At 40.9% G+C, this 27,966-nt stretch overlaps 1 protein-coding gene across 2 annotated transcripts in view; it reads right to left on the bottom strand.

Annotated features, from left to right (window-relative positions):
* RDX (radixin) overlaps positions 1-27,966 on the bottom strand; it is a 102,402-nt gene that overhangs the window by 48,413 nt on the left and 26,023 nt on the right. For both annotated transcript variants that reach the window (XM_032776892.2, XM_032776893.2), the window contains exons 3-4: positions 7,690-7,773; positions 428-523 (exon numbers count right to left, since the gene is read on the bottom strand). In XM_032776892.2, coding sequence (XP_032632783.1) covers positions 428-523; positions 7,690-7,773 — 180 coding nt within the window. The remainder of the gene's footprint in view (positions 1-427; positions 524-7,689; positions 7,774-27,966) is intronic.

Genomic DNA, 27,966 nt, shown 5'->3' with positions numbered 1-27,966 from the left:
CTGGACTCTCTCAAATTTTTCCACATCCTTCTTGTAGCGTGGGGCCAAAACTGGCCACAATACTCCAGATGAGGCCTCACCAATGTCAAATAGATTTTCTTTCCCAAAAATAATTTCTGCTGCATGAAAGGGATAGAGGGAGAAAGCTCATTTTGTGATCAAGGATAATGAAATATGATAGTTTTTCTAATATGCAAATCACCATAGTAACTGAAGTACAGGAAAACGTATCTTCATGTGAGTCAAATAAAATGCTGATACAATTGTGCAATAAGATTCCACTTGTTTATAAACAGTTGAGCTGAACTAACCTTTAAAGAAATGTGTCCATTAGATTAATATTTGTAATATAATATATACAAGTAGCAAGTCTGCATATAAACTATTTCAAATTGAAAGTTCATCCGAACAATCAAGAATATTTTACCTTTTTATTCAGCTTCAACCAAGTTGAATAGCCTTTGCTGTCCACATACTGCAACCCAAAAAACCAGACTTCACGTAGACCGACTGTTTTCACCACCTAAAAGTAAAAAAGTCATTAAATCAATAAACCCTGAAGGGCACCTGGATTTTGGTGTAATGGTTCAAACATAAGTTCAGACTCAGATATAACATACAGCAAGGTTTTGTGAGAAACCAACTTAGGCAAATAAAGCCATAAAAGATTTGTACACAAGATAGACAGAGCAAGGAGGAATACCTTACTCTTAATTATAGTAATGTTTTCCTCCATACACAATCAGTCAGCATGAAGTGATATGTCTCCACCCATCAGGAAGCAGGTGTTTGAGGAGGAAAAAAAAGAATTACTCAAGAACATGTAAGCCAAATAACTCCTTTCTTTTAGTGCAAGACAATCCGAACAACAAGAGGAGAAGACAATGGGATTAGGATGGGCAGAAAAGATGACAACAGACATGATTATTGGTAAGTAATTCATTGTTTAATGTCTCCTCTTCCTGCATCCTATAACCAATGGATATGGCTAGCAGTAGCAGTACTGGAGGAGAGCACTCCAAGTGATGTCAATGGCACTGTCTTATTGGCCACTTCCCAGATCTCTGCTGATGCCTTAGCCAAAAATGCAAGAAGTAGAATGTCTTAATTTTAACTAAACCAGAGGACTAATACCAGTCTTTTAGAAGCTACACAATGGAATCATCCATTTATCTAGAGACAAATACAACTGATTGTTTTCTGAAAATTTTACACGTCAGAAGCTTTGTTTGGACTGTAGGGATAGGGTCCAGAGTGACCTAGACAAATTGGAGGATTCGGCCAAAAGACATTTGATGTGATTCAGCAAGGACAAGTGCAGAGTCATGCTGTCAGGATGGAAGAATCCCATGCACTGCTACAGGCTAGGGCCGACTGGCTAAGCTGCAGTTCTGCAGAAAAGAACCTGGGGATTACAGTGGATGAGAAGTTGGATACGAGTCAGCAGTGTGTCCTTGTTGTCAAGAAGGCTAAATGACATATTGGGCTGCATTAGTAAGAGCACTGCAAGCAGATTGAGGGAAGTGATTATTCTCCTCTATTCGGCACTGGTGAGGCCACATCTGGAGTATTGTGTCCAGTTTTGGGCCCACCCACTATAGAAAGGTTGTGAACAAATTGGAGATACTCCAGTGGAGGGCAATGAAAATGATCAGGGGTCTGGAGCACATGACTTACGAGGAGAGGCTGAGGGAACTGAGCTTGTTTAGTCTGCAGAAGAAAAGAGTGAGGGGGTATTTGATAGCAGCCTTCAACTACCTGAAGGGGGTTTCCAAAGAGGATGAAGCTCAGCTGTTCTCAGTGGTGGCAGATGACAGAACAAAGAACAATGGTCTCAAGTCGCAATGGGGGAGGCCTAGGTTGGATGTTAGGCAACACTAAGAGGGTGGTAAAACACTGGAATGGGTTACCTAATGAGGTGGTGGAATCTCCTTTTAAGGCCCGGCCTGACAAAGTCCTGGCTAGGATGATTTAGTTGGGGTTGGTCCTGCTTTGAGCAGGAGGTTGGACTAGATGACCTCCTGAGGTCTCTTCCAACCCTAATCTTTTATGATTCTATGACTGGCCTAAAGAATTAAGTTACGTTGATCCAAGTTCATTCTCAGAATGTAAGGATAACCCAGCAGGTCCATCAACCTGAATTGGGAAATAGTTTAGAACTTAGTATGGGACAGCTTTTCAAATCAGTGCAACAGGGGAATCACAATCAACTTCCTATTAGCTAATTTAAAGGCTGGCCCACATAGATATAAGGACTTGTAAGGACAACAGTAATCGACAGCATTCTTGATTAGGTGGTTTACTGAAATGCAGAGACAGTAAAGATTCAAGTTTTGGCAGCGGTAAAGTGAAACCTATTTCACAAAGATATGAGATATTACGCATTTTGCACTCATGTCACAATTCTCCGATCATATCTCATTACTGAAGATTCACAAATTCGAGATACATGCTAGTTGCGGATCCCTGCACGCTCTATTGGGCTGTCATATATTTATGCTGCTAGAAGTCTGAACTTTTCCGTCTCTGGGCAAAGAAAAGATCCAGTCTCACTTGTAGCTGTGACAAATCCCAGCCAGAGCTCTGAAGCTTGAAAAACAAACTAGTGATGTCGGACATTTCTCCCTATAAAGTCTTTTGCTCTGTTCAATCTGGTTTCTCATGTACTAGAGAGAAGTGTAAAATGTTTAACACAACTCTTCTTCCTCAACATCTGGAGATATTTTTGACCCTACTGCCAAAGGATCAAATCAGTAAGTTCAAATAAAAAATACCCAAATGGGACTCTGGTAGCAGCCAATCTATTGAGGAGCTTATGTTTTAAGGAAGTGTTCAGATCCACCTGAGGTATATAGAATTACATACATATACACAAAAGGCCTACATTCAAAGAATGTTGTTTAAGTTGCAAAATAAAACACTTGAAAGTTAGATAATTCCATAATAAAGGATGCCTGTGCAACCTTACTTCCGCTCTCCCATGCACATGCACTATGATCAGTCTAATTATCACCATACTATTTTTTTCCTATCTGACTTTGGTCAGCGCACAGGATGGCCAGTGCTCAGAGAACAGAATCAGAGTTCGGTAGTAATCAAAGCTGCTGTCTGTTGAACCCTTGCCTCATTTGCTCTAGAAGCTGGGAAGTGTCTAAAGAATGAGGCAGGGTATGCAAGAAGAAAAAAGCAGGATCTTGTAAGGGTTGAATGCCACATGTGGTAACTCAGTTCTAGCCCTTCCTCTGCTACAGATTTCAAATATGCTGTTAAGCAAGTTAAGTTAAACTAAAGTTTTGGTAGATGGCCCCTATTTGTGTGTTCTTCACTTTCTGAGTGCCAAACCTGAACCCCTTTTGCCCTGATTTTAAGAAGTGCTGATAAGCACACACAACTGCAGCTGAAGTCAATGGAAACTGTAGATACTCAACACCTGGGCTAGTAAGGCATTATGGTCTGGAGGAATGAGTAGAGTTGGGATTCAGGAGGTCGAGTTCTAATCCTGGTTCTGCAACTGATTCAACAGTGTGGCCTCACAAGTCGCTCAGTTTTCCCATCTGTAAAATGGGGTTAATAGTACTTCTATCAGTAGAGGAGGGATAGCTCAGTGGTTTGAGCATTGGCCTGCTAAACCCAGGGTTGAGAGCTCAATCCTTGAGGGGGCCACTTAAGAGATCTGGGGTAAAATCAGTACTTGGTCCTGCTAGTGAAGGCAGGGGGTTGGACTCAATGACCTTTCAAGGTCCCTTCCAGTTCTAGGAGATAGGGTATCTCCATTATTATTATTTAGATTACCTATGTATGAGTAATCCAATTTTCCAGACCACACAGCCAAGAATAAAGGTTTGGCAGGCTTTTTCTGAGGGGCAGTATGGCTAAGTAGATGGGCTACAGGTCTGCCATGTTGGAAAGCTGCATTTTAGTCCCAGCTAGTGTAATCTCTCAGTTGGTTATCAGACACGATTAATAACAAGCATTATGCATAATACAGGCTTATTAACATCAGGCAGCGGAAGATGCAAGTCTAGAACTCATGCTGTCCTGATTTCCAGGTATTTGTATTCACCTCTACCCCAGGGGTTGCTGTCCTGCTCCAGGAAGTCAGGGGTTCCTGCCATATGTGGTGACCCCAATGGGCTGGATGGATTGTTGGGGCTGGGCTATGGACACTGCAAGGGGTAGCCCAGCCTGGCATTCTACACCTTGAGAGATTGGCTCCTACCCTAGATGATGGCTTCACAAGAGTGATGGGTAGCTGGGTCCATGCACTGAGTCTGGGGAACCCTGACCCAGTTCTCATCCATTCCACACCACCAGGACAGCTGCTCTGGCAGCAGCCACGTTGAGTCTCTGTTCCCAGGGGTTCCAAGTGCAGTGCATTCTGTCACTGATGGGGGGGCCTAGTCTGAGAACATTCAGGGTTTTAACCATCTGAAACTGAATCCAGATGTCACTAAGAGCACAAACAAGGGGGACGGACAACTCAGTGGTTTGAGCATTGGCCTGCTAAATCCAGGGTTGTGAGTTCAATCCTTGAGGGGGTCATTTAGGGAACTGGGGTAAAAATCTGTCTGGGGATTGGTCCTGCTTTGAGCCGGGAGTTGGACTAGATGACCTCCTAGGTCCCCTACAACCCTGATAGTCTATGGATTCTATGAAGGCTCTGTCTGTTCTGGGACACTAATGCATGCCTCTATTTTGTTAAGTACCATGAGTTTTCCCTCACTGACTAGTATTCAGCTGAGGGATTATTTCAGTCGGCCCTTTGATGTGTTCTTCCAACTGCCCAAAGCTTTATACATTGTTAAAATTAAGCAGTAACAACACATGCCATAGCAAAGAAATGGTGATTTTAATCAGCTAGTAACTCAGCCAAATCTCAACGAAATTTCATGGGACGAAACCAGAGGCACCTCCCTGGCCCCATAGCTTTCCCCTGCCGAAGAACAAAGCCCTGCCGCAAAAACTGGATGCTAGACCTTCTCAAAAAGTAGAAAATGTCACAAGAATCTTTTAATAATGGGAAGCATTTAGCAATTTAAGGCCTGGTCTACCCTGGGGGGATCGATCTAAGTTATGCAACTTCAGCTACATGAATAACGTAGCTGAAGTCAACGCATTTAGATCTACTTAGCATGGTGTCTTCACTGCGATAAGTTGACGGCTAACACTCTCCCATTGACTCCACCTGCGCCTGTTGCCCTGATGGAGTACCAGAGTGAACGGAAGAGCGCTTGGTAGTCGGTTTATCACGTCTAGACTAGATGCAATAAATCGACCCCCTCTGGATTGATCGTTGCCTGTTGATCCAGGGATAATGTAGATAAGCCCTAAAATACAGAGATTGATGCCAGATCCCCCTATAACATAGGGCTTTTACAATTATTATTGTGGTTTCAGCTAATTTTTATTTCAGGTTGTAGGGACATATTTTGACTTTTATAATGCATGTTTAAAAAGTGTTTTAAAAAAAGCTGCTCAGAGCTATGGATTGATACTTCAACAAATCAATAAACAAAGTTTCAGAACAAGAATTCTCTATTAGACAACCAAATAAATAGATTTCATTGGGTCTTCCCTGGTAAACCTTGCAGACGACTTCTGAGATATTTGGCAAGGAGGATAAGGCTATAACTTGATGAGATGGGGTGAGTAAAACCCTAATTTTTTCCTGAATTGGGACTACACTATTCTGTCCAGATGCTTCAGCAGTAAATTCTTAGAACGTGACAAAAATCAGTTTGTGGATAACAAATATACTTCATGATGTTTTGTCTCCTATGAAAGGAGAAGTAGGGAAAAGGCAGGACAGTTAAGGCCCACAAAATTAGCCTTTCACCTCCACTGTGCCCTCCAAATGGATAAGACGACAGAAAAACTTTGTGATGATGGAGAGATGCCTGCTAAAACAGAATATCCAAGTGGCCTCCACCATCATGTTGGTGGGATAAAGGAGGACTTCACTGAGCCTCATGACAGCACGGAAGAAGGAGAAAGCCATAGATGCCGAGTTCTTAGGCTTCCATTTACCAGCAGATAGGGAGAGCAAAGGGAAATGCCCTGGTCTCAAAACAAAGAGCAGCTTGGAGAAAGGATCATACTAAAGTATGAAACAAAGTCTTTAATCTTAAATTAAATCTTCCCACCACTGACTAAGAAAGGGGTTTGCTGACATCCAAACATCCTCGGGATCATGGGACAAGAGAGATAATGCTGTGACAAGGTAACTTGCTCTGAGCAATAACTACAAAGGACAGAAGTTTACTGCAATGTATGCCACATAGAGCTAAACATGTTGACTAATCAAGCTACTGTTAGTTTAGAATGCATCACTTCACTTTGTTGGCAATAATAACCACAGAGAAATATTACACCTTTTCTCCGAAAACTTCATATTTGTTTCACACTGCAATTCAGCGATTGATTTGGGTCTATGAAGCCATGTGTAGGTTTAGGATATGTCTGAATGATGTCTCCCCTCATGTACAGGCATGGCACATGAACCAAGGGACTCAAGCTAATAATTTCTCAATTTAAACATCTACAGGCTAATTGTAAGAACTGCTGAGGCCGCCTGAAAGCCATGCAAGGAACTGAGGAAACTCAATGGAGAGAATCTAGTAGGTGTTGAGAGAATTTGCATCTATATTTTATCCCTTGTTCAGAGAAGCTACAGAATGGATGAAACGGATCATCTGAGCACAAGACTTTATGCAGCAGCAGATCACCTCCACCCAATACCGCATGTCAAGAGGAGCAGAGGTTGGCAGAAGAGAAGTCGCAGCTGTCTTCACGTACCAGAAGATGGCACAATTTTTAGTTGTTGAGTTCTTGTTCGCAACTCACCCATACATCTTGGGGAGGAGGCCAGATGGCTGCTTTGTCCCCAAAACTTTTCTGCCTTGCAACACTTGTGAACTATTTTTAGATTTAAATCACTTTTTAATTCAATTTTTCTTTCCTCTAGAAGTCTTGTTTCCCTGATTCTCTCTTTGTGAACTGGAAGAAAGAGAGCATGAAGGCGGAAATATGACTCCACAAATTCCAGTACAAGTAGGCAAAAACAAATAAAAAAGAATAGATTAGGAGGGAAAGGAAGGTGCTTGCTTATACACCTACCATAAATAACAGTCTTTAACCTACTTGCTGCTTCGTGAATGAAGACATACCACTCTTTTAGCTGACTTGGTTGTCAGAGGAAGGAAAAGAAAAGAAAGCATATGATCACTTATTTAAAAGTGGCTAATGAGATTCCATTCCTCAAAAGAATCGTGTCATACTGCTGCTTCCTTACTTGGACAGAAATGAAGGTAGTCAATAGTTATTTTTTAATGTTACATTTTCTGTCTTAGATTTATTATTAAAAGGTATTTAAAGTTATATAAACATACAGTGAATACACTTAGTAATTTCTGTGTTAAGTATATGATTGAGAATATCTATAAAATATAGTATTAATTTCAAGATGGTTTGACAACTGAAGCCTGACTGCTTATCCATTCATAGAAAGTTGTCCTTGTGCTTAACGCTTTGCTTCTGAATTGAGGATACGTGGCTCAAGCTGATTATTAGTATGGCTTAGATCAGAATAAGATATTAATTGGAAAGCATGAACAGAAATCTATAACAACACTATAATGTTTTGTAAGACTAGCATTGTATCCATGATTATTACATATAATAAAGGGTTACCTGGTCAAAGAGCTGTTTGCCAGTTGTATTGGGTTGGATGGCAAACTCCAACTCTGCATCCATTGTGGTAACTCTTACGTTTATCTATGGAGAGAAAAAAATGAAGTTCTTAGACAGTATGTGTTGTACAATGCTTTCATACAACTAATGGCAAGTTTATAAGACAAAACGTTAGTATATTGCAGTCATTTACCATATAGCAAATATCACTTTGATCTTACTTATACACAAGACACATACAAATGGCTAAAGGTAAATCTATAGCATAAAAAGACATTTACATTCATTCAGTGTTAAATATTGCACTAAATATAGTTTAAGTCAGAATTTGAAAATCAAAAGGGTATAACAAAGTTTAAAAATTATTATGCAATTGCACAGCTAAAAAAACTAACTAAAAATAGAATATGGAGACAGTCAGCTACTGGTCACCATTTCAGTTTGTTCGGGATGTTAGCAGTCAAACGCTAGCAGCATTTGATGGATGTTTGGGGATACATTAGGTGAGTTAGCAGTCTGTATTCAATTCCTCTTGTACTGATGCACCTGCAGTTGGGATCTTTGATGAGAGCGGCCAAGGACTGAATGGGTACAGAGACAGAACTGCCTTCTCACTCCAAGAACTGGTCTTGCTCCTAGAATTAGCACAGCAGTGTGCAGAAGCTGGCACCACCACTATTCATGTTATACTTGTCTGGAGAATAAAGAGACCATCACCACTCATTTATTTATCTGATATTTTCTAGAAGCACTTACATGCACTAAGAAAAGGAAATGAAAAAAAATCCTATATTTCTTCTAGTATCATTAAAAACTATATCTAAAAAGGAGTAGCAGTTCTGAATTACAGCTGTTAAATGATGTAACTTGTGAGAAATAAGACCAAGAATGGGTTTGGAAAAATAGTGCATTTTAAAAGAAATAAAATTAAAACCTGAAAACATTTAAACAGTTTGAGAGATCAACTATATTTTGCTATATATAGCAGACGAAGCAGAATTATTTTTGCAAAACTTCGTATTTCTGATTTTGTGTTTTACCATACGTAAGGCATAAAAGTTTCCCTCTCACTCACAAAATTTACAATTTTTTTTGATGAGCTCCTGGAATATAAATACTACCACACCACTAATTCCTATATAAACACACTTCCATGACACATTACTCTAGTTTTGCCACTAGATGAAGTACTTTAAGAAGGAAATAAGTCAAGTCTCAGTAACCTAATATATACACCTGTATCCCCAATATAACGCTGTCCTTGGGAGCCAAAAATCTTACCGTGTTATAGGTGAAACCACGTTACATTGAACTTGCTTTGATCCACCGGAGCACACAGCCCCATCCCCCCTGGAGCGCCGCTTTACTGCATTATATCCGAATTTGTGTTATATCAAGTCATAGGTATATATCATTGTTTAATATCTGTACTTCAGTAGTGCCCATAAGCCCCAATCAGGGTACGGATTCCATTGTGCTAGGTACTGTACAAAATCATACAAAGACATATTCCCTACCCTGAGTAAAATTTAAGACAATATATGAACGGTGAGGAAAGAGGAACAAAGAGCAGATAAAACTATGCATTAGCTGTCCCTCTTCGCCCTCTATCTCCCCAGACACCATCATTAATTGGCTACATTTCTTATACATACTAAAATATAGTTGGGTCTACAGGAAGAATTTGAAGGAGATAGTCTTATGGAGCTCAGGAGTGTAGTTCTATGCGTAAAGTATAGTATGGAAGAACATGCCTACACATTTGTTTTACAAACACTGACAGATGGGCAGCAGTCAAGGCACTGTTGGTAGACTGAAAAAATCAAGGGGCTGGGTGAAATGCAGTAAGAAAAAGCTGGACAAGTAGTAAGGTGTAGGAATTGTGAAAAGACATGAAGCTGAAGACAAGTAGTTTGAGCTTGATTAAGGGAAAGTGCGGGAACCAATAAAGGGATTCCAAGGGGGCTGACATGGTTACAGTGAGGAACAAGGGAAAGTTATCTTAGTAGCTGTGTTTTGATTTATTTGGAGGGGAGATGTGGATGTCATGAAGGGGGTTACCATAATCAGGACAGCAAATAATGGCCTGGATGAGAGTTTTCTTTGTCTGTACAGAAAAGAAAGAAGTGGACAAATCTTAAATAATATGCAGGAAGAAAATCTGTACTCCACCTCTATGTGTGGGGCAAGAGAGAGGGAGGAAGTACAGGTGACTTATAGGCTTTGGTGAAAAGGAAGATGGTGCTTTTTGTCAATAGTGACAGATTAGAGGGAGCGAAGAGGATTTTGGAGAAGAAAAGAGTTTTTATTGTAAACTTGAAACCAGTGGAGTGGCTTTTTGATTGGGTTAACTAAAAAACATACCAAACCAAACCATCAGCAGGACACATTCATCAATTTTAAGTTAAAATTTAAGCCTTTCTGAAACTGCTTTATTTTTCATATTAAATACTAAGAAATCGACCTAAGTTAATCGACTTTTTATCAGTTGGACTCAGAAGGCAAAAGAAATAAAGCTGGATCAGATTTTAGCAAACAAATATACTTTGACATTTAATATAAAATACCACTATTATTACCAAACAAAAAGTGCCACAAAAACATCATAATAGTATAATCTACAGCATTTTAAGTGATTAGTTTTCTAAAATGATTCTAGAAGTTCTCTGAAGTAACAGCATTGATCTGTATACAGAAATCCTCTGTTGTGACAACCACCTGACAAATCAAGAAGTCATTTGTTCACAGAGTGCATTATCTGCAAGATATAAATAAATCAAAGGGACATTAAAATAAGTGGAAAATATACAAACTGAACATTTAACTTGCATCTTCTGTTTGTACAAGAACAAGTTTTCTAATTCAGATAAAGTTTCTGATTGATAGAGGTCCAGATATGGGAGATGTAAATCTCTCCCAGTTGTACTTGTCAGATACTGTTTCAACACAACACACACACACACATTAGCAGTTCCAGGTCAATTAGGGTACGTCGATACTGCAATTAGACACCTGCAGCTAGCCCTGTGGCAGCTGAGTTGGGCTCACGGGTAGGGGCGGCTCCAGCCCCAGCATGCCAAGCATGTGCTTGGAACGGCACGCCACGGGAGGCACTCTGCTGGTTTCCAGGAGGGTGGCAGGCAGCCAGCCAGCCTTCAGCAGCATGCCTGCGGAGGGTCCATCGGAGCCACAGGACCAGCGACCGGCAGAGCGACCCCTGCGGCATGTTGCCGTGCTTGGAGCAGCGAAATGTCTAGAGCCGCCCCTGCTCACACGGCTCGGGCTAAGGAGCTGTTTAACTGCGGTGTAGACATTAGGGCTTGGGTTGGTACCCCAGCTCTAGAATCCTGCAAGATGGGAGGGTCCCAGAACTCAGAGTGCAGCCTAAGCCTGAACGTCTACACCACAATTCAACATCATCTTAGCTCGAGCCCCATGAACCCAAGTCAACTAGAATGGGCCAGCCACAGGTGTCTAACTGCAGTGTAGACATACATTTAGACACATTACACTAGCCCATGGGTAGGCAACCTATGGCACACATGCCGAAGGCGGCACGTGAGCTGATTTTCAGTGGCACTCACACTGCCCAGATCCTGGCCACCTAAGGCAGACAGAACACCCAAAGATATTCCATACACCTAGGTAATGTCACAGGGATACACTAGAGCAGGGGTAGGCAACCTATGGCACGTGTTCAGAAGGCGGCACTCAAGCTGATTTTCAGTGGCACTCACACTGCCCGGCCTGGCCACCGGTCCAGGGTGCTCTGCATTTTAATTTTAAATGAAGCTTCTTAAACATTTTAAAAAACTTATTTACTTTACATACAATATTTTAGTTATATATTACAGACTTATAGAAAGAGACCTTCTAAAAATATTAAAATAAATGTATTACTGGCATGCGAAACCTTAAATTAGAGTGAATAAATTAAGGGTACGTCTACACTGCACGATTATTTCGAATTAGCTTAAACCGATATTACAAAACAGATCTAATAAAATCGGTTTAGCGCGTCCACAGTGGGATCCCGAAATCGATTGTTTGCGTCCATGGTCCAAAGCTACGTGGCTTTTGGAACCATGTCCAAATAATTCCTACTGTGCTTAAAAAAAAAAATTTTAACACATCTTTTAAAATCTCTATAACCAGAGTCCGCAAACCTTTCAAATTGTTTTCCAAGTCTTCATTATTCACTCTAACTTAAGGTTTTGGCATTGCCAGTAATATCATCTTTAATTTTTTCACATGGTCTCCTTCTATAATTCGATATAATAATCATAACTAAAAACTATGTTGAATCATAAGTTAAATAATTTTTAAAAATTTAAGAAACTTCATTTAAAATTAATTACAAAATGCAGAGCCCCCTGCCACATTGCCATACGCTTTGTCAGTGTTGATTTCCACTTAAATCATGCTCATTTGCCACTTTTGCACATTTCTATAGTGCCTACCCCTGATGAGATACCTAACATAATTTAATTCATTAGTCTCTATAATCTTTATATGTATGACTATAAGGACCTCTAGTCATCCTTTAGTAGCCATCTCCTTCGCACTCATTGCAAGAACGATATATATCTACACCATCCCTGACAATATTTTTAACCTGCTACTTAAAACTATCCAATGGATAGATTCCAACAAGCCTCCCTAGGGCAATTATCCAAAGTGCCTTAATTACCCCTAACATTAGTAACTCTTCTTAATTTCCAACCGAAACCATTCTTGTCTGCAATTAAAGCCCATTTGCTTTTTATCCTATCCTCGAGGTAATAGATAAACCAACAACTTTGTACGTACTTTGAACTTGAAAACTATTATGTTCCCCCTCAGTCTTCTCTTCTCCAGAAGAACAAACCTAATTTTTTCAATCTTCCCTCATAGGTCTTGTTTTCTAGACCTTTAATCGTTTTTGATGCTCTTCTCTGGACTTTCTCCACATCTTTCTTGAAATGTGGCACCCAGAACTGGACACCATACTCCAGTTGAGGCCTAATCAGCACAGAGTAGAGTGAGTCTTGCTTACAAGACACCTGCTAATATATCCCAGAATTATGTTGCTTTTTGTAACAGTGTTACAACGTTGATTCACATTTTGCTTGTGATCTACTATGGCCCCCAGATCCCTTTCTGCAGTACTCCTTCCTAGGCAGTCATTTCCTATTTTGTATGCATGTCCTTCCTTTGCATTTGTCTTTATTGAATTTATCCTATTTACTTCAGACCATTTCTCCAATTTGTCCAGATCATTTTGAATTATAATCCTATCCTTCAAAGCACCTGCAACCCATCCCAGCTTGGTATCATCCACAAACTTTGTAAGTGTACTCTATATGCCATTATCTAAATCATTGATTGAAGATATCGAACAGAACTGACTCCTATGGGACTCCACTTGATATGCCCTTCCACCTTGATTGTGAATCACTGATTCTACTCTCTGGAAATGGTTTTCCAAACAGTTATGCACCCACTTTATAGTAGCTCCATCTAGGCTGTATTTCTCTAGTTTGCTTATGACAAGTTCATGCGAGACAGTATCAAAAGCCTTACTAAAGTCAAGATATGTCATATCTACTGCTTCCCTCCTATCCACAAGGCCTGTCGCCCTGTCAAAGAAAGCTATTAGGTTGGTTTGACATGATTTGTTCTTGCCAAATCCATGGTGACTGTTACTTATCACCTTATTTTCTTCTAGGTGTTTGCAAATTCATTGATTATTTGCTCCATTATCTTTCTGGGTACTGAAGTTAAGGTGACTGGGTCTGTAATTCTCTGGATTTTTCACACCCCTCAGAGATATTATACTGATGCAAATTCCTAGCGTAGACCAGTCCTAAGAGAAAAAAGGGGGTATTTACTAATTCTGGGACTTGGAGGCTAAAGTGGAGAGGGAGCCACTGGAGGAAATTAAGTTAAAAAATAAATAAATCAGGGCTCTGACAAGGAGAGGTCCCACAGCACTGTATCTTCTTTCTTACCCAGCACCTACCAGTTTTCTTCTTTATTTCTAAAGAATGCTTTTCCTCAATATATTGCAACAATGAATGGACAAATAGATTTAGAACACCAGATAAATGTTAAATTATAATTACCCATCAACAAAGAAACTTCTATGCACACTGACGTATAAAAATCTTGCATATAGCTTAAAAATTAGCAATACAATTATTTTCAAGTTAGGTCATGGTTCTTTTGTCACTTATTTAGCCTTTAACATAACCTAATAGGCTTGGCTTACCAATCTGCCCTAAATTGCAGTATCTCATTGCTCTGCTCATATAAACTAAGCACAGAATAACATTTTTCCTCTAAATACAAATACAGTTATCTAGCATACATAATCAGGACTTACTTGTAAGTACAGTTAGCTTGCAAAAGAAAAAAAATACAGGAAGTGTGGGGGCAATAGGTTATGGACCTGCTGATATACAGTAAATGCCACTGGGCTCATCTCACCTGTTAATTTTAATGTATCAAGAGAAAGCAGTAAACTTAGGGCTTTCTACATGTACAGTGCTGCAGCTGTGCCACTTCAGCACTTAGTGAAGACACCAGTGCCTACGCCAAATAGGAGAACTTCTCCTGTTGGTGCAGATACTCCATCTTGCCAAGAGGCGGTAGCTATGTCAAAAGGAGACATATTGCTGTCTACACCGGGGTTAGGTCAGTATAAGTGCATTGCTCAGTGGTGCGGATTTTCCCTTGCATGACATCGTAAAAACGACATACGTCCCATGCGTAGACCAAACCCCACTGTGTACCACACCTAATTTTGAAACGTTTGACAATTTTCTATTTGCCTTCTTTGAAAAAAAAACATGAAAAAATGAAATATTTTGAACAGCTTTACTTTGCATTTATTAGTATCTTCATTTAATAAAGTCTTTCTTCATGCACTTGTTTGTTTTGGAAGCCACGTACATTAGTCTGAAAACAGGACTGACTAGGTTCAACTGGAAAAGAAGATGGAGAGATTTGGGAGGAGGGAGGAGACACAAAAAATGAGGGCACACAGATTGAGGATAGTATCTGAAATTCCAAACACGCATACTTTAAAATTTATTTTACTGAAGACTCCAAGGACTCAAAGCTTGGCATATAATACTACAACGCAAAGTTAAATACTGAAGATGCAATGATTTCTGGAATCCAATAAATTCACATTCAATATGAAGTCTGGAAGATCCTACATAGTTTTACTAATATTAAGTTTAACAGCATCACATTTTTTCTTAAGGAAATCTCTGCTACCAAAAGTGTCACTAAGCTAAGCATATTAAAATTCTTAAAAAAAAAACCAACCACCAAAACCCGGTCTTATAATCCTTCACATTGCCAGAAGCCTGGAAGAGTTAAGATAGCTACAACAAAATATAGACTTTGCCCATTTTCTCTGGCAAAGTGGTCTTATAAAGAAACTAGAAACAAAATATTCTCCAAAAATTAGGATAACAATTTTTCATAAACACCAGTACTTCATTTTTCCAGGCACTACCACAGGAGACCTTATAGTCTTGCATTCTGACAATTACCTTTTGCTTACCAGAATCAAAACTAGTAATAAGATTTATTTCATTTTATTTTTAAAAATTTGTCACCTAAAATAACTGAACTTGGTGAAGGAGTAGGTAGGGGTGTGTGTGTATATAATCTCCTTGTAGGGTGCAAATGACATTTGGTGCAGAAGCTAATAATACCCGTATCAGCAGGTAGCAATCGATTGCTCGGGGATCGATATATCGCGTCTCATCTAGATGAAATATATCGATCCCCGAACGCGCTTATATCGATTCTGGAACTCCACCAACCCGAACGGAGTTGCGGAGTCGACATGGGGAGCCATGGACATCGATCCCGCGCCATGAGGACGGTGAGTAATTTGATCTTAGATACTTCGACTTCAGCTACGTTATTCACGTAGCTGAAGTTGCGTATCTGAGATCGATTTTCCTTCGGAGTGTAGACCAGCCCAAAGAGGCTGATGATAGGGGGTGTGAAGGGGTCTGCTGTAGTTTACAAAAGGGTGACTTGAAAGACCTACTGAAATCAAAAGTAAGGCAAGGAAGGTTGGTAAAGATGCCCAGAGCAGTGATGTGTAAGATTTTATTTTTTTAAATAGGACCTAATTAATATTTTTATATAGAGAATATTAAAATACAGTATGTCTTTTGTAATTTTATGTATCTAAGCAAATACATTTTTTATTATTTCTAGATATGTTTTTTATCTTCAAACCATGGCATATACTGATATTACACTCACTAACCACCAATATAAAAAAATCGGACCTCTTAATAATCATAGATTTGTTATAAGAAAACATGTAACTTGACTACGAATTTTAACAGCCTAACGGTAATCAAGTTTAAAGAACCTGGTGCTATTAATGAGATACAAATTGGTGCATTTGACTTGTGTTTTAGCTGTGATTTGCACATGAACACTGTGCACTAAGAGGAAGGATTTAATAAATTAACCATAATGTCTCTCGGAAGGCTCAGTGACTTGTTTTGGGAGTGCATTTTACAAGTCTTGATAAAAAAATAGTCAAGTATTTAGGAGGAAAACACTTAGTTTCTCTATAAAATCCCAATTTAATATTTAGCATCAGCCAGTTATCTGTAGCAACTATAACTGTATAAACCTAACCAATCATGATTAAGCTAGACATATTACACATTATAGTTTCTTCCCGTCATTCCATTATTCTAGTTCAAATGCCAACTGCCTATAAACTGTATTGTGCATATTGAATTATTTAAATTACAGTAGTACCCAGAGGCCCTGTAGTCTCTGTACCAACCTAACTAAAGACAACACATAAGTGAATGTAACAAAAACTGACAGAATAAGGTAAGGAAAACATGACAGAGTAAAGAGCAATAGTAACACTATGGCTATACAAAGTCACCATGCGCACATTTGAAAACCTCAATCAGTCCTCTCTGGGTATGTCTACTCTGCAACATAAACTCATGCTCAGACTCAAGCCCAAAACCCCTTTCCATCTACACACAATTCTAATTCAGGCCCAGCCCCTGGACCTCACAGGCCTGGAGGGTTTGAGAACCCAAGTCTCACAGGGGCTCCAGCCCAAACTCCATCATTTTGGTGCACGGATGCAGGGCTGAGGCGGGGGGGGGAGGGAGGGGTAGCCGGTACAAATTACTGTGGCCCGGCGGTCTGGAAGGGGGCCCGGCTTCCCCAGCCCTGTTTATCCGGTCCGCCCTTGCTGGGGGCCCCAAACCCGCTCTCGGCAGCCCTGTATGGATGCAGCTCAAGCTTGTGACACCCAGACTTAACATAAGAACAGCCATACTGGGTCAGACCAAAGGTCCATCTTGCCCAGTATCCTGTCTTCTGACAGTGGCCAATGCCAGATGCCTCAGAGGGAATGAGCAGAACAGTGTGACAAAGTTCCTCCTCCACCTTGGTGGGTCCTGCGCTTATTGGCGGATTTGTTCACCTCAGTGATCTTCCGCTCCTATGGAACCCACAGTCTGGGTCAGCTCCTCCTGTGTCTGATCAGGAGTTGGGAGGTTTGGGGGGACCCAGGCCGCCTTCTAACTCCGGGTTCCGCCCAGGGCCCGTGGTCGCAGCTGTCTATTAGTGCCTCTTAACAGTTGCGGACAGCTAAACTCCCTGGGCTACTTCCCCATGGCCTCTCCAACACCTTCTTTATCTCACCACGGGACCTTCCTCTGGTGTTCTGACCAATGCTTCTCCTCCTCATCCTCCGCGTCATAACTCTCTCACTCTCAGCTTCCCTTGCCTCTTGTACCTCCCAGTCCTCACACATGCTCTTCTCCTTGGCATCCTCTTTGCCTGATGGAGTGAGCTCCTTGTTAAAGCCAGCTGCCCTGAATTAGCTGCCTTGATTGGCTGCAGGTGTTCTATTAAAGTAGCTATCTCTACTGACCTTCTATAAAGTCTTAATTGGCTCCAGGTGCCTTGATTAACCTGGAGCAACTGCCATTTGGTTACCAGGGTACTAGGGATTTGTTTAGCCTGGGGCTAACATATCTGTTTCTCAGTACTTTACTGTAGCCATCTGGCCTTGCCCCATCACAACAGGTAAACATCAAGTGATCCACTCCCTGTCGGCCATTTCCAGCTTCTGGCAAACAGAGGCTAGAGAAACCATCCCTACCCATTCTGGCTAAGAGCCATTGATGGACCTATCCTCCATGAACTTATCTAGTTCTTTTTTGAACCCTATTATAGTCTTGGTTTTCACAACATCCTCTGGCAAGGAGTTCCAAAGGTTGACTGTGCATTGTGTGAATAAATACTTTTTGTTTTAAACCTGCTGCTTATTAATTTCATTTGGTGACCCCCTAGTTCTTGTGTTATGAGAAGGCGTAAATAACACACTTTCTCCACACCAGTCATGATTTTATAGACCTCTATCATATCCCCCCTCAGTTATCTGTTTTCCAAGCTGACAAGTCCCAGTTTTAGTAATCTCTCCTCATATGGAAGCTGATCCCCTAATCATTTTTGTTGACCTTTTCCTTATCTTTTCAGTTCTAATATATCATTTTTGTGACGGGGCAACCACATCTGCATGTGGTATTCAAGATGTGAGTGTACCCTGGATTTATATAAAAAATATGATATTTTCTGTCTTATTATTTAGCCCTTTCTTAATGATTCCTAACATTGTTAGCTTTTTTGATTGCCACTGCACATTGAGTGGATGTTTTCAGAGAACTATCCACAATGACTCCAAGACCTCTTTCTTGAGTGGTAACAGCTAATTTAGACCCCATCATTTTATATGCACAATTGGGATTATGTTTTCCAATGTGCATTACTTTGCATTTATCAACACTGAATTTCAGCTGTCATTTTGTTGTGCAGTCGCCCACTGTTGTGAGATCCTTTTGTAACTCTTCGCAGTCTGCGTTGGACTTAACTATCTTGAGTAGTTTTGTATCATCTGCAAATTTTCCCATCTCACCGTTTACTTCTTTTTCCAGATCATTTATGAATATATTGAACAGCACTGGTTCCAGTACAGACCCATGGGGTACACCACTGTCTCTCCATTCTGAAAACTGACCATTTATTGTACCCTGTGTTTCCTATTTTTAACCAGTTGCCGATCCATGGGAGGACCTTCTTGTTATCCCATGACATCTTACTTTGCTTAAAAGCCTTTGGTGAGAGACCCTGTCAAAGGCTTTCCGAAAATCTAAGTACACTATATCCACTGGATCCCCCTTGTCCACATGCTTGTTGATCCCCTCAAAGAATTCTAGTAGATTGATAAGGCATGATTTCCCTTTACAAAAACCATGTTGACTCTTTCCCAACAAATTATGTTCATCTATGTGTCTGACAATTCTGTTCTTTCCCATAGTTTCAATCAATTTGCTCTATGCTGAAGTCAGGCTTATTGACCTATAACTGTCGGCATTACCTGTGAAGCCCCCTTTAAAAACTGATGTCACATTAGCTATCCTCTAGTCATTTGGCAGAGAAGCTGATTTAAATGATAATTTACAAACCATAGTTAGTAGTTCTGCAATTTAACATTTTAGTTCCTTCAGAACTCTTGGATGAATACCATCTGGCCTTGGTGACATATTACTGTTTAATTTATCCATTTGTTCCAAAATCTCCTCTGACTCCTCATTCTGAAACAGTACCTCAGATATGTCACATATAAAGAACGGCTCACATTTGGAAATATCCCTCACATCTTCAGCGATGAAGACCGATATAAAGAATTCATTTAATTTCTCTAAATTCATTTCGTGGGTCCTGAGAATCCACCAACAATCCCATGGGACAATGTCCTTTGTCCTTTGTCCAATGTCCTTTGTCCAAGACCGGCCAATCAACTTTCAACCTTTGCATTTTGTTCCAACCACTGAATTGCAGAGTGAACCTTCTACTGTTTGTAATGGCCATGGGACTGCTTTGTCAAGCATGCTACAAGCTGACCATGGGAGCACAGGCAGATTTTGATCACTCTCCGGTGCAAGGCGAGCAAACAGTTTGACTTTAGCAAGATTTCCAGGAATGACCATGCATAGCAGCTAATAGTGAAGAAACTGGCAGCACTGAGGATTCACTGGACCAGTGCTAGAAGCAAATTAAACAGCTCGCAACCAACTACTGGCAAGCCAGGGATAACAACCACACCTCTGGGAACTCATCATCATCCTGACCCTTTCATGAGGAACCAAATGTACTGCACTGAGCCACCAGCACTTCATGACAGTCTGATCAGCTGGGATGATGACCTTCTCACCCTTTAATACAGTATAGGACTGGAGAGAAGTCAGCAAATGCTGGATGAGGATGAAGTGACGTGACTCTTGTATTCAAATCAGTTCCTGAGGAGACTTCCACTAGAGCAGCTGCATCACATTCTGGGTCTCTTCTCAGGAGTTTTTTGATGCTCCATGGAAGCAACAAGGTAATTCTTACTCCATGGTTCTTGTTAATACTGGGCTGTGAGGGATTTCTGGTTTTCTACCCATTGCAAAATGCATTTCAAGCCACAGGCAACAGTGTGTATCCACTAAAGGTATATTGCATGCCAGTGTTCTAGTGTAAATCCCCCTTCTCATCACTACTACCACATGGAATTCAAAATGAAGCACAAACAGGGAAACAAGCATTTAAAAATAATTTTTTTACTAGAAACATGTACATTCTTACTGACATTAGTCAGGTAATTTGAAATAAGAACACTTGCCTTCCCTTTTAGCATGCCATACCCTACAAATCAGGCACACCACAATGTATCTAAATGCAAGCGACAAAGTTGGTTAAAGGGATGAAATGCAAGACGTATGAGCAAAGGCTGAAGGAACTGGCTTTAGTTTGGGAGAGGAGATTAAGGGGGAGTGTGGAGTTATGACAGCGGTCTTCAGATACTTGAAAAGCTGCCATAAAAAAAGATGGAGAAAAGTTGTTTTCTTTTGCCTCAGAGTGCAGGACAAGAGGCAATGGGTTCAAACTACAGCATAGCAGATTTAGATTAAATCTCAGGAAAAAAAACTTCCTAACTGTAAGAACAGTAGGATAATGGAACAGACTGCCTCAGAAGGTTGTAGAAGCTTCTTCACTGGAGGTTTTCAAAAGGAGGCTGGACAGTCATTTGTTTTGGACTGTTTAGACACAACAAATCCTGCATCTTGGCAGGAGGTTAGACTAAATGACCCGTGCAGGCACTTTTAACACTATGATTCTGTAATTAGCTGCCTGTAAACAGAAAACTGTTTGAGCAACTGGATGACAAAATTAATTATCAAAGTCAGTCAGGAGGTTGTATTCAGTTCAGAAATGTACTGGGAAGGTGGGGAGGAAGAATGGCTTGGTAGATGTTTCAGAGTTTGTATTATCATGTGCATTTGAATGTAGTGCCTGGGCAGATGCTTTCAGAGCAGTCTATATTGAGTGTCGTATGGAGCTAGTCATCCATGTGAACACTGACACAGCATTCTGTTGATTCCCCCACGAATTTTGACCCAATCCCAGGCACTGATAGCTGCAGACATAACAGTAACTCCATATTGGTAATCACATTTCAGGGGAGAGCATATTTCCTGGGCCCTCTTCTGTAGGTCACCAGCCCACTTCACTCAGAGATGTGCTGCTTCACTACCATAAGTCTAAGAACCTCTGTGGCATATACAGCTGGCTTGCAACCAAGCAGCTTGAAATAAAATTTCCCTTTGCCATTCTCGAACCTCTGGGATTGTAATGTCCTCCAGAAAGTACAGCGAATGCTTCTGTAGTAAGCTCCCTCCATGCCTTTCAAGGAGCTCAGCTATTTAAAAAAAACTGTCAACTGTAACTTGCCATTGATTGAGCAGTATTTTCACTGTGATTAATTGAGCTGAGGCATTTCTCTCAGAATATACTGAAGCTGAGTTTTACAAAGTATCATTTTTTGGCCTTGAGATTCCACAAGGCACTTTTGCCTGCAGATGGCACTGAACCTATTGTGAGGCACTGAAACAATAATGTACTGTTTGATTTCTGCTTTTAGTATATTCAAGCTCTGCTGGTCCTTCAACCGTGGTAGAGTGGGCCTACTCCAGCAGGACCCTGGGATGCAGAACTGTCACGGACAGGTCCAAACAGAAGTGTTTCCATGATGGTAGAAATTCTGGACAGGGCCAACAAGCAGTTGCAGTACCAGAGGAAGAAAAAAGCAGTCCTCCAACCCTGTGCTGATTTCCTCCCCCCCTGGAAGCTTCCACTCCTGTGCAGACAAAGCTCCATCCCGTGAACAACTCCAGTCCCTGCAAGCGGCAACAAATAGAAAGGAGCACAAACAGGCAGCCAGGAGACACACAACAGTAAGAAGGTTTATTGTTTGAAACCAGTGGCCCTGTTTGCCTTGTTCATGCACTTTGTTAAAAGTTTTGGTGTTGGTTTATTAGTATTGTTTTCATGTGCTAATGGCAACTGGCCTACCTGGCAATGACTTAATATTGTACTTTTCTAATATATGTTCAAAAACAAGGTTATTTTGCTAAGAAATTTTATTGCCATCACTGTATCACATTACATAATGTATGCTTCAAATAATTAAGGTAAACATATGATAAGAGACAACTGAGAAGATATACGCAAACTCTATTTCTCAGTACAGCTCTACATCAATTCTCCAGTAAATTCAGTCCCTGACAGTTTATAAGCGATCACGTCATTCATAATTACAATGCATAGCAATCTACCTCTCCTCCTCCATTTCACTGCATGATGTGATAGCACCTCATTTACTGTAAGGACTGTATAATCACACTCAAATATACTATTCTCCCTATTTCATTGCCCCATGAAAATCTATAACATGTGAGTACAGAGCATGCCTGCCTTATATTGCCCAGATGCATCCTGCCCTAGCTGTGGCAGATGCACTTTCTAGCTGAGTATACAAGTTCAGCAATCCATTACTGTCATAGCTCCATTCAGGGGCAAATGGCTCACCTTTGGCTTCACACAGATTATGAAGAGCACAGCAAATCACAATAATGGCATTGATGACACAGGCATCCAAATGGATCTGTAAACAGCACCATAGACTCAGACTTTAAGGTCAGGAAGAAGGGACCACTATGATAATCGAGTTTGACCTTCTGCGCACATCACAGGCCACAGAACCTCACTGACTCTCTCCTGTAAAAGACCCATAACCTTCGGCTGAGTTACAGAAGTCCTCAAATCTTGATTTACAGACTTCAAGTCCATCCACCATTTACTCTAGTTTAAACCAGCATAGTGAGCTGTGCCCCATGCTGCAGAAGAAGGAAAATATCCCCGGGTCTCTGCCAATCTGACCTGGGAGAAAATTCCCTTCTGATCCCAAATGATGATGATCTGTTGGATGCTAAGCATGTCCACAAAACCCACCACTCAAACACCCGAGAAAGAATTTACTATAGTAACTCAGAGACTTTCATAGACTCACAGAATGTCAGGGTTGGAAGGGACCTCAGGAGATCATCTAGTCCAACCCCCTGCTCAAAGCAGGACCAATCCCCAGACAAATTTTTATCTCAGTTCTCTAAATGGCCCCCTCAAGGATTGAACTCACAACCCTAGGTTTAGCAGGCCAATACTCAAACCACTGAGCTATCCCTTTCCCATCCAGTTTCCCATCTCTGGCTGTTGTGGATATTTACTACTAGCAGTTGCAGATGGGCCGTATGCCATTGTATGCAATCTCCTCAAACCATCCCCTCCAGCAAGACATTCAACCACCATTATGCACCTGCTGAAAGCCCAACTGAACCTTCTTTTGCCAGGCCTGCTGAGATCAGTATGTTTGGCAGTAGTCAAAGCAAAAGGGAGCACGCAGGATCCCCCATGTTAATAGTGTGAACAATATCTCCATTTATAACAATATCATTTAGTGGGAATAGTGTCCCAACCTGTCCATGAATGTAGACTCCCAGTCATCAGAAAACCTTGGCATCATGAACTTTTCCAGTGCAGCCCATGTCGGCGTCCATAAATCTGCCTGTGGGGTCCACAACGGTCTACATAGTAATGGAGTAGTTTGCAGTTTATGTAATCTTGGGCTGGAGGAGGGCAAACTAGAAGCAATCCTATCAATGGCTCCAGTATAATTTGGAAACCCCATTCCTCAAAACCAGCAGTTACTTCAGGGATATTGTTTATGAGCACCACTTTTGTGGAAATCACATGCCTGATTGCCTTAGAAACCTCCACAACCATTTTACCCTTGATTGACTTTCCAGCACCTAACTATTTAGCAACAGACCTGTAGCAGTCTGGGATAGCCAGTTTCCACTTAGTTACAGCAACCTGCTTCGGGCCATTAGGGATGCCCTCATGCATGTCATATAATGCTAGAGGGTTGGGGCATGCTGCTCACAAAGCTCTCAGAAATGTAGCTTTCTTCACAGGAAAGTTTGGGATTCACTGCTGGTCATCCCAGGTGTGTTTGACGATGTGATTCTACCACTCTGTGCTTAGAGCCCGGCACCAGAAGTGCTGGTCTATGTAGGTTGCATCAGAGGCTACATAAAGATCATGAGCAGCATCAGTCAGCTTCATTTTCCTGTATCCTGTATCGCCCTCCTCCAACAGGTGCCTTTGGTAGGTCAGAAACTGCTGCAGGAATGCCCACCTCATCTCATGGCTGCTCTGCCCATTTGCTGGAGTAAAAGTGCAAGAAAAAGAAGCTCTACAAATGGCAACTCCTCCCTGCTGCTTGATCCAATTGCTGGGAGCGTGCAGACCCAAAAGACAGCTCAGCAGGATCTACTGAAAACCTGACATGCTGTGATAACCTCCTGTAACATGCCGGGTGGACAGTCAAATTTTCCCACACTGCACCATGAACCAGAGGCTAGAGCAACAGGAAGCCTGGCATAAACTGCTTTGATTCAGTTTAAATACTGCAGCGTGGATGCTGAAGCCCTGGCCTAAAGGCTCTGGTCCAGAAATTCTAAACTTATGGTCAATATGCAGTGTGGAAGCTTAAGCGCTGGGCTTGCAAACCCAGGGTTTGTGGACTCAAATCTCATTAACCCTAGGCTTACATTGCAGTGTACACATACCCTCTGTTTGCCACCTGTATATCCATTTATACTGTAAAAATAAATGCCACATAGAACTATTTGAACTGTAATTTAGCTACTCATAACAGGGTAACTGGCCCATTAAATGAAACTGGGCTCAACTCTCCTGTTCAAGTCCAGATGCTCCCAGCTGGATCAATTAATCAGAGCAGCACCTGGGGGCCAGAAAAGGTAGTTAGAGCAAGCTGAGTCAGTCAGAAGAAGGGCCCTAGGTGATCAGAACTGCCAGAGACAAAGTGGTTCCTGCAAGAAGGCTGAAGGCAGAAGAGCAGAAAAAGGGATTTTACTGGCTGCTGTCCCCCAAGAGAGAGAGAGCTTGGGCTAGAGGACCAACAGAGGGAGATGCCTGCTGGCTCTATGCTGAAGCGCCAAAGCCCAGGGACAGAGAGGGCAAAAAGGAGCAGCAGCAGTGGAGGGCTTATTCACTGACATCTTGTTGCTTGAGAATTGGACCCCAAGGAACAGTGAGAAGGGCCGGGGCTGTTTGAGGGATGCTTTCCTGGCAAGAATTGTCCTGGCAGAAAGGCTATGCGAGTTCCCACCGGGAAGAGCTGAGTTGCAACCCCAGGTGGAAGGACTGGGGATGGCTGTCCTGGAAGATGGATAGAAGAGGACAGATAAGGAACCTAGGTGTGATGGAAGACACTGGGGTATGGTGACAGCGAAGATTGTATGTTCGGAGGCAATATGGATGATGCGTTGGGATTTTTGTTAGAGATTATTGCATGATATTTTGTAATAAACTGGACCACAGGGTGGTGGCAGGGGAAGGAGAATCTGACAAGGAGCTGTAGTATGGGGGCAGAACTGTCGCAGACTGGGCAAAGAGACTGAGACATGGAGTCAGAGCAGGAGAAAATCTGAGATTAGATGAGGAGCCCAGGGAGGAAGACGGCATGGAAGCCAGTAGGGGGAGAGGAGCCACAGATTGGATGAGGAGCCAAGAGGGGGGAAATGGGTCTGTTGAGCAAGCAAACTCTTTTAGTCCAGAAATAGTCCATTTACACTATATTCAATTCAAGTATCAAATTTAAATACTAATTATTTAAAATTCACTATAATCTCTCCAGAATTTAAGATAAATTAAGAAATGTTAGGCTATCAAACACTGTTCTACAGTCTGAAGTTTACTGCTTTTGGTTGTATTCTATACCTGAAAAAGATTTAGGAAGATATGACTGATTTTTTATTTTTTGTTGCATCTACACCATTTTACCAGTCATTAGGAAAGTCCTATGTAGTGTTATCCTCTCCTCCTTCAGGGCTTGGAGTCTGTATGCACATACTCCAAAGTCTAACCAAAAATAGCTGGTGGGAAAAAAATTGATGCTTAGAAGCCCTCTATACTCTCTGTAAATGCTACAGTCAATTAAACTAAACCTTCTTAGGCTATGAAAATGATTACAGTTACGTAACCATGTCCTAATTTTAGTGTCAATGCTTAGTTTTGGTGAAGATCTGAGGAAAATGACAAATTTAAAAAAATGATTTTGATTCAGTTTTTACTGGGAAGAGCATACTGGAAAAAAGAAAGAAGATTAAACAAATATTCTACTCTTTCAGGACGCTGAGATAACTAAACCTTTCAAAAGGTCATACATCCATTGAGAATAATTTATTCTTTGTGAGTTAAGGGCCTGATGCATACTTCATTGAAATCGCTCGAAGATTACAGTGAAAACTAGGATCTGGAGCTAAATTCCATGATGCTCATAGAGTTGAGGTATGTAGATGAGTACAGGCACTGCTGAATAATAGCCTATGGAAGGCCACTGGATCCCAAATATAGCCTCATTGGAAAAAGTATGCTTAAATTATCAAACACAGAAAGTAGTGAATAATCTAGGATTGATAATAAAGTACTTTATGACCTTAATGTCTTTAAAAGTCCTAACTCCAACTATTTGGCTAATATAATGTGATAAGTGATCAAACACTTCCACCTTCAAATAATGGCTTTCTATTTACCACTCAAAGATGCAATTTGCAGTGGCATGAACATGATCCAGAGGAGACTTAGTATTCAGAAAGTCTAAGAATTTATCCAGCTAGGTTCTGTTATTAAATTCATCTGTGATACAAACTGTCAAACTGGATTCTGTGCTCAACATTCAACCAACTTGATCTATTTTCCATCTAAACACAAAAGTGAAACAGATCCCCTCTGGATTTCACTGTGATCTGCAGCTGTTAATAGAGGTGATAGTGAAATATAAAATACAAAATACTTCTTTATAACAGCTAATACATTAAATCCAATATACGGGTTGGCAGAGGTCTTTTCTACTAAGTCTTTCAAAGTCGAAAAAATTGTATATGAGCTTCATGACTGGTTATACATAAGTATCGAAAGATAAAATTTTATTCTACACTGGTATGAAGGGTCACTTAAAAAAAAAAAAATAAGAAATCAATGAAGTGTGTTATATTGCCCAGCCTCTCAGATTTGCAAGAATTTGTTAGATCCTGAATTTTACACATTAGACCACTCACATTCCAACCAAGACATTATAAAACAGAAGACAGCTAAAACAGTCAGAGTAATATAGGTAAAAGAGCTACAGCATAGTATTATCGAAGTGCTCTCTCTTATATATATTAAGTGCCACCATTCGAGTGCTCACCAGTCTCCCGTGTTAGAAGATTTTATATTATTAAGGTGCCATTTTACCTATTAAGAGATGGAATTTGAATGCTTACAGTAATTTTAAGGCCAGTCAAGGACTTAGGTGAAGTCTAAAATACATTAGAACTAAAAATCAACAAACACAGAACAGATAAAAAGTTAGAGAAGTCATTCAACGGAAAAAGAGGACCATACAAGGATTTATATACAATGAACTTGGGAGAAATATTTTTTTGGTTGTTAGTTTGGCTGTTTTAAATAGAGAGTGAGGTGAGGAAGATGCCCAGAGAAGAGAGAGAGAGAGAGAGAGAGAGAGAAGAGAGAGACTTCCACAGCTTAGGACCTGGCCACAGGGAAACAAACAAATCACATTCTAACCCCAAAGCTACAACAGTAGGAGTCCTAGAAGGAAGTAGATGTCATTACATATTTTCTAAAGACAAGTCTTGAATATAACATAGTTTAGGCCATTCAGGACTGAAAAAAAAAAAAAAAGAACTAAAAAAGTCATCCACCAACTTCAAAGCAGCCAATGAAAAGCTTGAGCAGGTAGTATAATTC

The sequence above is a fragment of the Chelonoidis abingdonii genome, chromosome 1, assembly GCF_003597395.2.
Source record: "Chelonoidis abingdonii isolate Lonesome George chromosome 1, CheloAbing_2.0, whole genome shotgun sequence".
NCBI classification, from domain to species: domain Eukaryota; kingdom Metazoa; phylum Chordata; order Testudines; family Testudinidae; genus Chelonoidis; species Chelonoidis abingdonii.
Note: the sequence above shows the minus strand (reverse complement) of the source record. Positions and strands in the feature narration are given on the sequence as shown.